Source organism: Dasypus novemcinctus, chromosome 6 (assembly GCF_030445035.2).
Source record: "Dasypus novemcinctus isolate mDasNov1 chromosome 6, mDasNov1.1.hap2, whole genome shotgun sequence".
Lineage (NCBI taxonomy): Eukaryota > Metazoa > Chordata > Mammalia > Cingulata > Dasypodidae > Dasypus > Dasypus novemcinctus.
The window spans coordinates 21,333,051-21,346,886 of NC_080678.1; the positions used below are offsets into that span (position 1 = coordinate 21,333,051).

General features: G+C 51.6%; 1 protein-coding gene across 8 annotated transcripts in view; it reads left to right on the top strand.

The window, feature by feature from the left end:
* HSPA12A (heat shock protein family A (Hsp70) member 12A) overlaps nucleotides 1-13,836 on the top strand; it is a 321,425-nt gene that overhangs the window by 297,627 nt on the left and 9,962 nt on the right. For all 8 annotated transcript variants that reach the window (XM_058298306.1, XM_071215655.1, XM_058298308.2 and 5 more), the window contains 2 exons: nucleotides 713-829; nucleotides 9,823-9,994. In XM_058298306.1, coding sequence (XP_058154289.1) covers nucleotides 713-829; nucleotides 9,823-9,994 — 289 coding nt within the window. The remainder of the gene's footprint in view (nucleotides 1-712; nucleotides 830-9,822; nucleotides 9,995-13,836) is intronic.

Genomic DNA, 13,836 nt, shown 5'->3' on the forward strand with positions numbered 1-13,836 from the left:
TTCTGGTGGTTGCAGCAATCCTTAGTTTTCCTGGCTTGTAGATGCAACTCTTCAATCTCTGCCTCTGTCATCACGTGTGCTTTCCTTGTGTGTCTGAATCCCACATCCCTCATTTTATAAGGACACCAGTCATTGGATTAGGCCCCACACTAACATAGCCCGATCTCATCTTAACTTGAGTACATCTGTAAAGACCCTATTTCCAAATACGGTCCTGTTAACAGGCACAGGGGGCCACAACTCAGCCCACTGCGGGTTAACTGAGATGAGTTATGCAAAGTACTTGGCATGGTGGTTGACTTGTGGTAAGTTCTCAATGAATGTAGCTGCCATTCATTGTGTATCACTGTCACCATCAATTCCAAAGACCTCATGAGCCAGGCGTTACCCCATTGTATCCCTAAGAAAACTGAGGCCTGAGAGGTTGTCATTTGCCCAAAGACACATGACTAGGATGAGACCAAAGGCAGGTGGCCTGCAGTCACATTCAGTGAGTGAAAGGGTGCTGGGAGTCCCCCTGTTTGCTGAATATTCAGAAACCAGGCTCCTCCTTCCAGGAGGAAGTCCAGGTGCTGCTAAGTCCAGGAGGCTGCAGAGTAGACACCCCAAGAGTTTGTGGCCAGGCAGCCTCGGTTCTCCGTGGAGCCATAGGAAGCCATGTCCTTGGGGACCAGCCGTGCCCACTTGGCCCACTGTGTTTTCCTGGCCTTAGGAGCTGAGTGACCAGGCAGGTTCAGAGTTCGAGAACTCTGATGTCAGATGGGTCATCACGGTGCCTGCCATCTGGAAACAGCCAGCCAAGCAGTTTATGAGACAAGCTGCCTACCAGGTAAGTGTGGGGCGAGTGGGTGGGGCCAGGGAGCAGCTGGGACCAAGCACCCAAGACATTGTCAACGGGGTGTGAGACTCGCCAGCCCTGATTATGGCTTTAGCCCACCGTGGTGACCGTCACTCCAGCAAGGGTCTTTTTAGCAGCACAGGCTCCAGGGGTGACCAGGAGGCTTCTGAGCTTCTTGGCTTCCTCCTGGGGGAGAAATCAGCGTCAGTCCTGCAGGAGAGGAGTTGAGCTGCTCAGTCTTCTTCCTAGCTTTAGACATTTTCCTGGTCATGCTTCCACTGTAGATTCTTTGGGGTCAGGATTTTAAAATGGGGTTTGGAGACATTTCTCCCCGGTTGAGTGGAAGCTTATTCCTTTGAATAAGAAAGGAACAAAAACAGGACCTTTGGCTAAGAGCGTCTCAGGTCAGCTTGGTGCAGAGGCTGCAGGCCGTACGTCTGCAGGTGGGAAATTGGGGAAATCAGGTTGTCCTGTGCACGTTTCACTGGCAGAACAATACTGGGGAATGTGGGCAGTCCCCCAGGGAGGGGTGATGGCTGCCAGTTCTGCATGAAGGTGGACTCCTGGACAAGGGCAGTGGCATGGCCGAGGAATGTGCCAGTCAACATGATGCTTGTCAGCCATGGAGATGGACCCTTCCAATGCCAGTGGCCTGGCTGGGGTTCCCATGGGTGCCATGAACTCCCAAGTCTCCACCTCTTGTACCCTGCTTCCCTGTTTGCAGACAATGTTGATGTGATGGGGCTTCCATGAGGCCAAGTTCACAGCAAGAATGGCTGGCCATAATGCACTGTTTGTGCTGCACTCTAGCACGGGGCTGGCTCCTTTTGTAAACCGTCCACTGGGGTCCTGGAAGAAAGTCCACCCTGAGGCCTGGGTCAGCTCTCTGTGTACCCAGAGTCAGTTTTCCAAGGCTTCAACTTGAGGTTAGGCTAGCGAAAATGAGTGGGGTCAGAGATGCCCCCTGGCCGTTGCCCACCAGCCTGGCCTCTCAGGAGACAGTCTGCTGCTTTTCCCAGTGGACATGCCACTGACATTGAGTTTGGGGCCACATGTATGCATCCCTTCTTTCAAAACACCCCCACAATCAACCATATTAAAGTGGCCATGCCAACGTTGGCCTCAGGAACTGTATTCAACCCTGGGTACTTTATTCTATGCTGCTTGCAGCGTTTAGCTTGTTCCTGTTCAAGGAAGGGCAGGGTCCCACCCCCCCACTCCCCCCGTCCCTTTCTTCTCTTCCCATCTCCAGGCCTCTCCTCTGCTCTCCCCCTTCCTCTGTTCAGCGTGAGAATCTGGTCCAGTGTATATATCTGCCAAAAATAGATTTGTTTTTCTAGGGATGAAGGGAGAGGGTGGAAGTTCCAGAAAGCGGCAAACTCTTTAAAAAGGAAGGAGAAAAATGCCATTTAGCTGTCCAGAGAAGCCCGAGGTCTCACTTAGTTCTGCCATGGTGTCCCCTTTCTGGGAGTGGCAGGTCCTGGCTGTCGATGGAAGACTCGGACAAGGGCTGGGAGATTCTCCCAGGAAGGACACTCGAGATTCGTGGTTTTGACTCTCCTCTTCCAGTCCACAGGAAGACTTCAGCCACAAATGTGTGACCCGTGAAAGGGTCAATTCTTATTTTTAACCTAAAAAAAGGAAGAGGTGCAGTGCACTGTGAGTTTGTCAGGGCTGCGGCAGGCAGCCGTTGGTTGGCTCTTCCAAGGTCGCCTTTTTGACTGGGTGGGGGAAGGGGGGATGAGGCCCCTGTGGGGGGCGGGGAGGCCAGGGAGGAAGTCAGGCTGAGGACCACAGCGTCCTCGAGGGTTCAGGGGAATCAAAATGGCATCTCAGAAGGGCAGAAACAGAAGTGCTGTGGCTTGTTTTCATTTGAAAATCTCTTTCTTTACTAACTTAAAAATAAAAAAATCATAACAATGACTAAAACACGGCACCTCAGAGAGCGGAAGGGTCAGCACCTCTCAGCAGGGACAGCTGTGTCCAGTGTTTACAGACGGGGGAGTTTACCCTCTGAAATCCTCAGGCACGCCTCAGACAGAGACTGTCCTCTCCGTAAACTTTGTCGGGTGGTGTTTTTGCAGCTTGATTTCCGAGCCAGGACTGTGGTAGGTGCTGAATTCATATCCACGGCCAGGACAGCGTGTCTGCTTTCAAGTCGCTCGCAGCTGAGTGGTCCGTAGAAGCCTTTCTTAATTTCTTAATTAATTTCTTAAAAGGGAGGCTTGCAGAGATATGTTAGAGGTACAGTTGCATTGCCTACCTCTCTGCAGTTCCTTCGGCCTCTAGGACAAGAAAGAAATGAAGCTTGTGACTCTGTGGCCAAAATTAGGAAATCTCTTCACCCCCCCCCTCCCCCGCCCATTTATAATGAGGAATAAGAAAGATACGTAACTGGTCAAAAAACCCCAGCGTTCTCAACCTGGTCCGCTTCTGAGAGTGCTAACTGCCATCTGCTGGGGCAAGTGGTACTTCCTCAGGGGCCTCTTTGTTTCTTTTCATCCTTCTACAAGGAGGCGCCCACCCAAAGGGCATCCCGTGCGCCTGGCTTCAGGCAGAAGAGCCTGGGGGAAGAGGCCAAACGGGGTGCTGTGCCGGGACAGTTAGGAGAGCGGTCAGCGGAGCCCCTCTCTCCGGGCTCCCGGAGGCCTCCTGAGCGCACGGTCGGCGTCACAGATCACGTGGGGCCTGCTGGAGGGGAAGGCCCAGAGCTAGAGCCTGGAGATGGGCTCTGGGCAGCTGCTTCCACCCTCAGGGCCGTGGCCTGGCGTGGGCGGGCTGCGGGACCTCCCACTTAGGCATCTGGGAGTCAGCCACGAGGATCGCAAGCCGTTTACACAGATCCCATTTCACTTGTGAAACTCCAAAACGCCTCTGAGATCAAGCGCTTGTTGAAGAAATCCGTTCAGTCACTGTCTTTCATAATTCACAAACCCAGGGCCCCTTTATCCTCTTCCAGAGCCTTCAGCGAAAAGAGGGTAGGAAAAAGCACAGCTCGTGCCTCTTCCTGGGCCTTCGGGAAAGGCCTGGAGCAAGGAGGTGGGTCCACTGGGTCTTGGGTGGGTGGGTGGGGGGTCATGGATAAGAAAGAGTCTAGTTCATTTCTGAAGACATTTTGCCTGAAATCGGCAACTCTGGGAGGCTCCAGAAACCTGTTAAATAAATTATATTCCTGTATGTACTGTGATCTCATCTAACATGGACGCAGCCGTACTTGCTTCCTTGTCTGAGCAAATGAAAGATGCAATGCCCAGAATGAGCAGCGGAACACTCGGCCCTCCTGGCCATCCTTCTCAGCCGTGGATGCGGGCCCCTGGCCGATTTTCCTGGCAGACTGCAGAGCTGGGGCGGAGAGGTGGGTGCAGAGTTGCTGGCGTAAACACCCACTTCCTGGCCCCCCTTTCTCACTTGCTCCTGCCCTAGAGCTCAGGATCACAGACAAGGCCTCTGCAAAGTTCCAGCATGCTTGGGGAGTGCAGACACTTTCTGTTTGTAGACTCCGGGGTCAGGCCTGCGGAATGCTTACGTTCTGTCAAGACCTGGGCCAGGAATTGCAGAAGAAAGGCTGGCTGGAGGCATGCGTGGGGATGCACTGAGCCGCTCCCTCCTGAGCTCCTGCTGTGGCCAAGGAGCAGGAAGACCTGACTGGCGCCTTAGGAAACGTCCCATCTCGTAGGAGAGGCTAGACCTGTCTGCAGAGAGCTACAGTTGGAGAGGGAATAAGTGCTAGGCAGGGGCTCCACGGAAGAGAGAGCTCACATCCAGAACAGTGGGCAGGAGCTAGCAGCTCCGGAGGGGGCCTGGAGAAGGCAGGCAGGGCTCTTCTGGCCAGCTGACAGGGGATCTGAGGCAAGTGCAGTAGCCATGTCCCTTAGTCCAGCCGCCTGCCAGCGGGACGCAGTCAGTTGGGGAATGACTGCAAGTGCTTATGCAGAAACGAAGCTCACTTCCTGGATCCTCCTGCAGGGAGAGATAAAGGGAATCAGCCCATTCTTCTGCATTTCCTCCTCTGCCTGGAGCCCACTAGCAGCTCTGGGTTCCTTCCTGGGACGATGGCATCTGTACAGAGCCAGCCGCCTCCTTCCTGCCTCTCGCCCTCCCTCTCCCCTGTGGCCACCCTGGGAGGTTGCTGGTGGGACACGGCCCCTTCTCTCTCTGGGGAACCTGGCTCGGGCGAAGGAGCGGGCTGGCTTTACCCAGGTTTCCCTGGTGCTGCACAGACCCTGTTCTGGCCTTGCCTTGCCTTCCTCTTGTTTAGGGTCCTTTTCACTTCCATTCCCTGCCTTCGTCCTCTCCCAGGCCCTATGGGAACCCCCCATGGAAAGGGTTCAAAGCCTTTGCTTTGGAGCCCAGGCCAGGCCGGCTGGTTTCGCTGTGGGGCCCAGCCCCTGCTTCTTCAGGCAGATGTGCCGAGGGCCAGGTTTGGGTCCCGCTGTGTGTCTCATGTGCTGTCTTCAGGGCTTGGGACTGTCCCAGTGCAGTTTCCCCCACCGGATTGTGTCAGTCTCGGAGCAGGTACACTCAGAGGCCCTCGACTGTGTGATGTCACTGAAGGCTCTTCATCCCCCTGCCTTCTGATTTGATTTTTCATGTAAATATTTCACATCCACATCAAAGCTCCTGCTCTGCAGCTCAGCTAAGGTGTGGGTACACCAAAGGCGGAGTTCCCGCACGCTCCTTCTCCCTCCTTCCCGCCTCCCACGGCTCCTTCCCAGGCCCGTGCTGCTCCCGAGGGCCACGTGCCAGGGCAAGTCCCACTTGATAGGCTGACTCGGTAACAGTCACCTGACTTCTGAGTTGGCAGAGTCTTTGCCTTTCTAACTTGACTCTGTGTCTTTGTGCTCCAGTATGGTGCTCTGCTAAATGTGTGGGATTTTTATACAACTGTTACTTTGTAGCTACTCTTTCCTTCTTCACCCTATTTTGTGGACCCCTAGGCCTGTTAGCTTCTTTTCTCCTTTGAGGCCCTTGACTTTACAAACCCATGAAAATGGGGGAAAAAAATCAACCTGTGCCTTTTAGAAGGGGACTCTTCTTGGTTTTATTTTGGATCTCAAGGTGCCAAGATTTCACCTTTCCTGGGTATAACCCATGTTCCTTTTTACTGGACACTTCAACTTGTAGTCATCTTTGGACTAAGGACACCTAATGTGACCCTTTGAGAAAATGAAGCTTGGGGGTGGGGCAGACTTTTAATTACTTGGATAGGGAACGATGGAAAATCTTTTCATGCTTCTGAGTCCGATGTCAACTGTGGGCAGAGCCTCAACACGTGAACCAGGCGGAAGGTCACAGATGCTGCCCGTGTGGCTGGATGCCACAGAGCAGGGGTTCTTTCCAAGGGGTCTGTGAACTTGAATTGAAATTCAAGAAAATATTATTCTTGTGGGGATGTGTTGGTGCAAGTGTGATGTCTTATTAATAAGGGGGTTAGTGGTTTGTGGGGTTTGTGGTTTTTACCTGACTGGTAAGGGGTCTGTGGAACCAAAAAGGTTAAGAACCCCTGCCCTACAGGTGGGTTCACTGCGGACAGATTGGACACGTGCCAGACCCAATCTGGTTTGGGAAAAGTCAGTCTTCCAGAAAGGGTTCTGCCCTCCTTCTGAGGCATTCGTTATTTGCAAAGTGAAGATTTTCAGTCACCAGCCTGCTGGCATTATGTCATTGAGACATAATTAATTGGGCCCATTTGTGTATGCTCATTACTGAAAAATTCTGGCTGCACATTTAGGCCAGCGCATCATTGGGTGTTGTCCCAGCATACGTGGGTACAGAGAACAGACCTCTAAACTGGCCAAGGAAGGTCTCAGGAACCAGAGAGTTTTGTAAAGTACACAGGCCTGCCACCCCCAATTTGGCAGGGGCATTTTTTTAAAATTCTGGAGGGAATTCTGATGTGCACCCCCAACAGAGAACCAGTAATCTAAATAAATATTTAAGTATTATTTATTTTGATAAGTAATATTGAAAATAGCAAGATATCTAAAATTTGGATTAAGAAATGTCCCACATAATCTTTGACCCTGGTTTGCCAAAGAAGGTGCCATTTACTCGTGAGCACTGAGGCCTGGGGATCAGTTCATATCGCTGCAAAACTTGTTCACTGAGTGTTGCTTTGCTCTGTGGCTGTTCTGTTCATCAGGGCAAAAGCTGTCACCCAAGTTCTTGTGCTCCTTGAGCCCCGAAGTTCTCCCCCAAAGATCTGCAAATGGCAGTTGGTCTTAAAAAGAGAAGTCTGTGGCCTTGGAGGGGTGGCGTGGTTGGGGGATGGAAAGGCAATGAGACTGGTGTTCATCTTTTAATTGTCTTTTGATACGTTCTGCTCTTAATTGTCTTGTGATACGTTCTGTTTTTGAACCATGCAAGTGTATTATCTATTTAAAAATTCAATACAAAAATTATTTATTCTAAAATTTATTCTAAATGTAAATCATCAATGACAGCAGAGCCAGCGTGTGCAAAGAGCTGTGGTCCAGCAGGCCAGGCCTGTCCTCCAGCTCCCCTGCCAGCAGTGCTTGAAGGAAAGGGGATGTCACCTGGGCAGAAGGCCTCCTACCTCTAAGGAGTGTTCTTGGGCTGCTGGAGGCTGTATGTCCTGGAGCGCCCAAGAGCAGAAGAGTTGAGAGTGAATTGAGTAGTGCTGGTCTAAGTCTGGACTGGTTCTGCCACTTACAAGTTGGACACCTTTGAATAAGACTGTCCTGGTCTCAGCACTGAAAGGCTCAGGAAACCGGGACAGTCCATCAGCCTTCCTCTCTGGGTCTTGGTTTCTCTTCTTTTTTAAAATATATTTTAAATTTTATTTTTAAAAGATACTTAGATTACATAAAATATTACATAAAAATATATAAGGGATTCCCATATGCCCCACTCCCACACCTCCCACTTTTCCCCACATGAACAACTTCTTTCATTAGCATGGTACATTCAGTGCAATTGATGAACACATTTTGGAGCATTGCCACTAAGCATGGATTATAGTTTACATTGTAGTTTACACTCTCCCATTCAATTTTGTAGGTTATGGCAGGATATATAATGACTCATATCTGTCATTGCAATGTTACTCAGGACAATTCCAAGTCCTGAAATTGCCCCCGTATTATACCTCTGTGTCCCTCTTCCTGACTTTAGCACTTGCAGTGGCCACTGTCTCCACATCAATGATCTAATTTCTTCCATTGCTAGAATCACAAAAATCTATAGTAAATACCAGTAAGTCCACTCTAGTCCATATTTTATTTCCCAATCCTGAGGATTCTGGGATGGTGAGGCCTACTCCCCCTCTAATTGAGAGGGGGCTTCGATCCCATATGGCTGTTGGATGTCACTCTCTTGCTTGCAGTTGTAGACTCTCTCAGTTCCTTGGTATGGTGGTTGTCCATCCTCACCTCCTTATTGTCCTGGGTGAGTCTAATGAACTGGAGAGTAAGTATTGCAACTCCGCTGAGGGTCAGGGCCCAGCTGGCACATGGACAGCCCAGAGATTCGAGTCTCTTGGATGCACACCTACCAACTCCAGGACCAATTATTGGTTAAAATAAAATGGACAGAAGAGGCATGTGTAGAGAAGTCACATCTGAGTCTAACTCTGTCACACTTGGGAGCACAGACTCCAAAGTAGGGCCCACTGGCAAGGCAGTCTTGGGTTCTTTTAGCATAAAGTGAAGGAGCTGAACAAAAGGCTCAGAAGGTCCTTTGCATTTCTGATACTCTAAGCTGAATCCCCATCCCAATCATTGGACCTCCTAAGCTCCTTCCTCCGTGACTAGGCCAGGTACTCCAGGTAGGAGGAGGCCTGCCCTGCTCATCTGTGCACATGTGAGCTTAGGCAGGTCTCCTGGTCTACTAGAAGATCCTGCTAAACTTTGTGGGCCTGGTAGCACTGTGGGCCTTTCTCCAAAGGGGCTGTGTGTGGCAGGAATACAGCATTCTGCATTTCCCTAGGAAAGAGCAACAAGACAGCCAACAGCCATGAGGGGGTCGACACCTGCTATTTACCATTGTGCACTCAACCAAGGGAACTCCGTGGGTTTGAACAGTTCTGAGAAGGCAGCAAGAACTCATGGCCCAGCCCAGGGCCACACAAGGTGGGCGGGGTCTAAGCCAGGCTCGTTTTCCTGAGCATCCTCACCAGGATGGTCCCTGGAACCTTCTGGGGTGGCCCTTCTCAAGGCTTGGAGGGGCCAGGACTGGAGCGGGCCACATGGCCCAGAGCAGAAGCAAATCCACCCACTGCAGGTTGAGGTTCCCAAATGTTCACCAGTGGAAGCCACAGACAGGAACTTGGGGGCCAAATGATTAAAGGGATGAAGGATTTGAATAAGATAACTGCCAGCTGCCTTTTAACTCATACTCTAGAGAACACGGGACTAGCTGGGATTCTAAGAGGGACGTTCTCCTGGAACCCCTGCTTATTCGTAATCCCCTGCAGGCAAATAGCAGGTTCCTCCTCGGGCTCTGGAGTGAACAGGTCTGATTCTCAGACAGCAAGAGGAGATGCTTGCCCCGCTGGGCCACCAGAGGTTGGTTGGGGTTTGCGCTCATGTCAGACCACGTAGCCCATCGCAACTGGAAGCAGTTCATCTGCCTTCAGCCCTGTGGTGGTTTTCAAAGTTTTGGGGCCTTCACAGCACTGTGCTTTTCACCACTTGAGCAGTAAACCTGCAGTCCACATTCCCCCTTCCTTCTCTTCTTGCAGGTCCCAGGTCTGGGTCCAAAAAGCCCCAAATGACCCAGAGAGAGTTCCATTTCCTGGGGGACTGAGGAGGCAGAGGGGCAGTGCTTGTGCATTTCCTTCGGCCCACCCTGAGATGGTGTAGATTCCTGGTTTGCAGCCCAGCACTCTAGTGATTCCCAAATCTTTTAAGCTGTGTGGGAATCTCCAAAAAAAAAGCAGAATATGAGTGTCCCCTCTAGGAGGGTGTGACCTCCCATGAGCCTCCCAGCGAGCCCCGGATCTCAGCCTCCGTTTCTGTTTCTAGGCTGGCCTGGCCACCCCCGAGAACTCGGAGCAGCTCATCATCGCGCTGGAGCCCGAGGCGGCCTCCATCTACTGCCGGAAGCTGCGGCTGCACCAGATGATCGAGCTGAGCAGCAAGGCTGCGGTCAATGGGTACAGCGGCAGTGACACAGTAGGAGCTGGGTTTGCACAGGGTACCTCGTGCTCTCTCTCTCCCCCTCCCTCCTGCTCTCTTTCCCTTCCAGGCCCCTGGACGCTTCTCCACCACTTAGTGCTGTCATAAGGAACCCAGACACTCCAGGAGGGGCTTTAAGCACCTCTGCTCAGCCCCACCTGCCCCTCACAGGGACCCCTGTAAACCAGCAGTGGTTCCCTTAGGAGGCATCTCTCCAAGAACCCAAGGGGAGCCTGAGTGTAATTCTTGGCCTTGCATTTTCCTAGGCTCTTAATATCGTCGATAAACTGATTCTAAATCTAACTGCATTTGCCTGTGATTAAATCCTCCATTAAGACTGTGGACTTACAGCTGACCCACTCACTGGAGCTGCTTCAGGTGTGATGAGCTCGTTTTGTGTTTTAGCCGGAAAGCTGGTGAGAGTTTAACACGCAGCGGAGACGGGGGCAGACTTTCCCTGACCCGGGTGGTGCTCATTGAGTGGTGGGAAAGGCAACTACCAAAGAGAAAAAGCTCCTTAAAATGCCCAGCCATTTCCCACAAAGGTGGGAAAGTGGTGGGAAATGGCTGGGCTTTCTAAAGAGCTTTTCCTCTTTGGTAGTTGCCTCCTTGCAAGGTGGTCACCAGTCTGGGGCCCTGAGACTGTTCTTTCCAGTGTCCAGGGCTCTGAGGGTCTGTCCAGGCCTACAGAGTGTGCAGACACCCTAGGTCAGGGACAGAGCCACCAGCGTGAGCATGTGAGCTAATCGGCAGTGCCATGGGGATGCCAAGCACCCCAGGCCCAGGAGGGGGAGGAAGCCCCTCCCCTCCCCCCAGTCACCCAGGTCCATCCTGATCTGCCTGGGAAGACCCCAGACCCAGGAGCAGGAGAGGGAAGATGCTCTTCCCAGGTCCTTCCCAAGCTTTCCTGGTCCCACACCCGAAGCCCGTCCTGTGTGCTCCCGAGGCACTGGTCCCTGGTCCCCTCCCGGCCTCCCGTCTGCCTCTTCCAGGAGGCTAATTCTGCCCGGTGGGCTGCCTGTCTGCATTTTAAATCCCAGATTTAGGGCAGGGCTTCTTAACCTTTTTTGTTCCATGGGCCCCTTTGCCAGTCAGGGGACAACCACGGACTCCTTCTCAGAATGTAGCGGCAGATAGTTTTATGACACTCAATATCAGCATGTCTTTAAATTTTAGGGTTATTCAAAATGATGTTTTACAACTTTATAATTTCAATACCTGATAACCTAACATGGTTCAACATTGGTTCAAAGTGTCATTTTTGGCAAACATTTAGGAATTTGAGTTTTCCCAGGGTGTCATAAAACCGTCTCCTCCATCCTTACCCACCTTTCTGCAGGCAGTTTTCCACTGCACTCAAGAAAACACTACATCAAAATAAAAACCATACTAAGTTCTCACTATACTGTGTATTATTTAATAAATACATCACACCCACACCAATATATCTCCACAAGAATAATGGATTTTTTTGAATTTTCAATTCAAGTTCATGGACCCCCTGAAATCTTTGGTTCGTGGACCCCTTGGGGGTCCGTGGAGCCCTGGTTAAGAACCCCTGATTTAGAGACTGTGAATCTCAGTTACAAGGCACTGGCAAAAACTTTGTCACGGGGCTGCTGCCTCAGCCTGCCAGTGGCATATACGTTAGCCCCTTTGGACCTGAGGTAGCCACAGGGAGTGGAAACAGGCTTCCCTTTAAATCTCAGGGCTTGCTGTACCTCTTTCTAGCAATGCTGCACCTCCCCAAAGCAAGTGAGACTAGCCTTCCTGGGAACTAAATCAAATGCATTCGACTTGGAATACTCAGGGAGTTCATATGTATTTAAATGCCCTCCATGGCTTTTATTGGGAAACAAAAAGGAAAGACTGGCCTTCATACCTTACATGCTGATTCTTACCCAGTTTTTCATAAACAGAAATCATTAGAACCAGCTCATGCTAGTGTTGCTTTTAAGGCTTCTTGAATATAACACTCACGTTTTAGGAAAAATAAAATCTGTTTTTGAATGTTTGCCTCCCCTGAACGTTCCGCCTTTGGTTTCCCTCCTTTAACAGCTCGTGTCTACCCCCACACTGCTCTGTTTCTGTGTCCTGTGGCTTGTGGCATTTGGTGGAGTCTCTGTGTGCCCCGTGTGTCTTTCTGTTTTCTGAAATCCTCAGACTGTCAACCACCGTCACTCAGAGGGGCAGCTAGGCAGGGGTGTGAGCGCAGCCTTGCATTACTGGTAGACATCTTCCCCAGAAGAGGGGGGTGCTGTCTGGGGGAGCCTGCCAGAGCACTTGATTGAGAGTTCCCGAGATGACGTGCAAGGCCCGGGACCCCAGCCCGCTCTTGAGACCCCAGCCTGTTCTTGAGACCCCAGCCCACTCTTGAGACCCAGCCCTCTCTTGAGACCCCAGCCCGTTCTGCCTGCTGCTGCTTCTGTTCAAGCCCAGTGGACTCTGTGAGGAGATGGGGAGCAGAGGGTGGCCCCAGCACCCAGGACCTGCCTTCTGCATCATGGGACTCTATAGGGCTTTAATGAGCTCAGTAAAGAATTCATGGTTCACCATCTTGGGCTTAATTTGCCTGAAACAATGGGGCAGGGTTTTTGGGGTTTTTAAAATCTGGGTTTTGAAAGCTCAGAGCATGTTTTATTAGCCTCACTTGGACTTGTTTTACAAATACCTTTTAGTTAGTCATCTGTGCTGCTTTAGAAAAGTAAATGTCCACAACCTGATCTGTAAAATAAGTTCACCAAGCTTGGAGAGGCCTCCCAGGCCTGCAGGAACTCTTTAATCAGGGGCTGGCATCTCTGCTGTAAACCGGATGGCTGGGTGTTTGTCATTCTGATCCCCAAAGAAGTTGTGCAAAGAACGCGCTGCTAGCTGGAAGAGCCCAGAGGGCCAAGGGCTGGAGGGCCAGCCACACAGGGATTTGTAGGGCAACCCGGCCAGCAGCATCAGCTTTGGGATTTTATATGTATATGGGGGGGGGGGGCACGACACTTAGAGCAGTGGGCAGAGCCCAGTCGGGAAGCCAGGGGCTTGCTCTGAGTTGGTGACTGTAGTTATTGAGCACCAAGACTTGATGAGGCGCTTTGCCTTCATGATCACCTCCATTCCCGGGGTCGTGCTGGGTGCTGAGGGTGCAGTAGAGAAGCTCCCTTGCCCAGCCCATGAAGAATTTAGGCCAACTATTATTACCCCCACTGATAGATGGGGAAACCGAGGCTCACAAGGGTTAAGAGGTTTGCCCAGTCTCTGCCTGGCCCCCACCTTTTCCACCTCTTAACATTCCATGACTCTACTTTCTCCAACGCCACTGTAAATTCAGTCTCAAAGGCACGAGGACCTGGGGGCTGGGGGTTCGTGTTAGGCGGCAGCCCCTTAACCTGCCTGACCTGGTTTCCTCATCTGAACATAAAGATGATCCTTTGTGCCCGTCGCCTCACAGTGCTGCCGGGAGGCCAGTGAGAGATTCCAGCCCCCGCCTCCCAAGGCCAGGCATCTCAGCCACCAACCACCGCCAGCTGCAGCCAGGAGCTGAGGGTGTCCCCTCAGTGTTCGCGAAAAAGGCCGTGCACGGCTTTGCTAGGTTCAGATGTGCCACCTTGTGGCCGAAGTGCATATTGGTTTCTGCAGGGTCCGAAAATGGCTCCCGCCCGTTCGTCCAGCAACCAGATTAGGAAAACATATGCCACGTTCCTTGCATGAGACAAAGTTCCTTGATGTGAAATTGTTTACCCGGGTGCGTTGCAGGCTGCTTGGCAGACAGCTTCCTCCCTGGGGCAGCAAAGCCAGGAAATTGGCCAATTTTATTAACCCCATTCCAAAAATATGTCACCGGAGGAAGGGAATCTCTTCAGGATGAGTTCT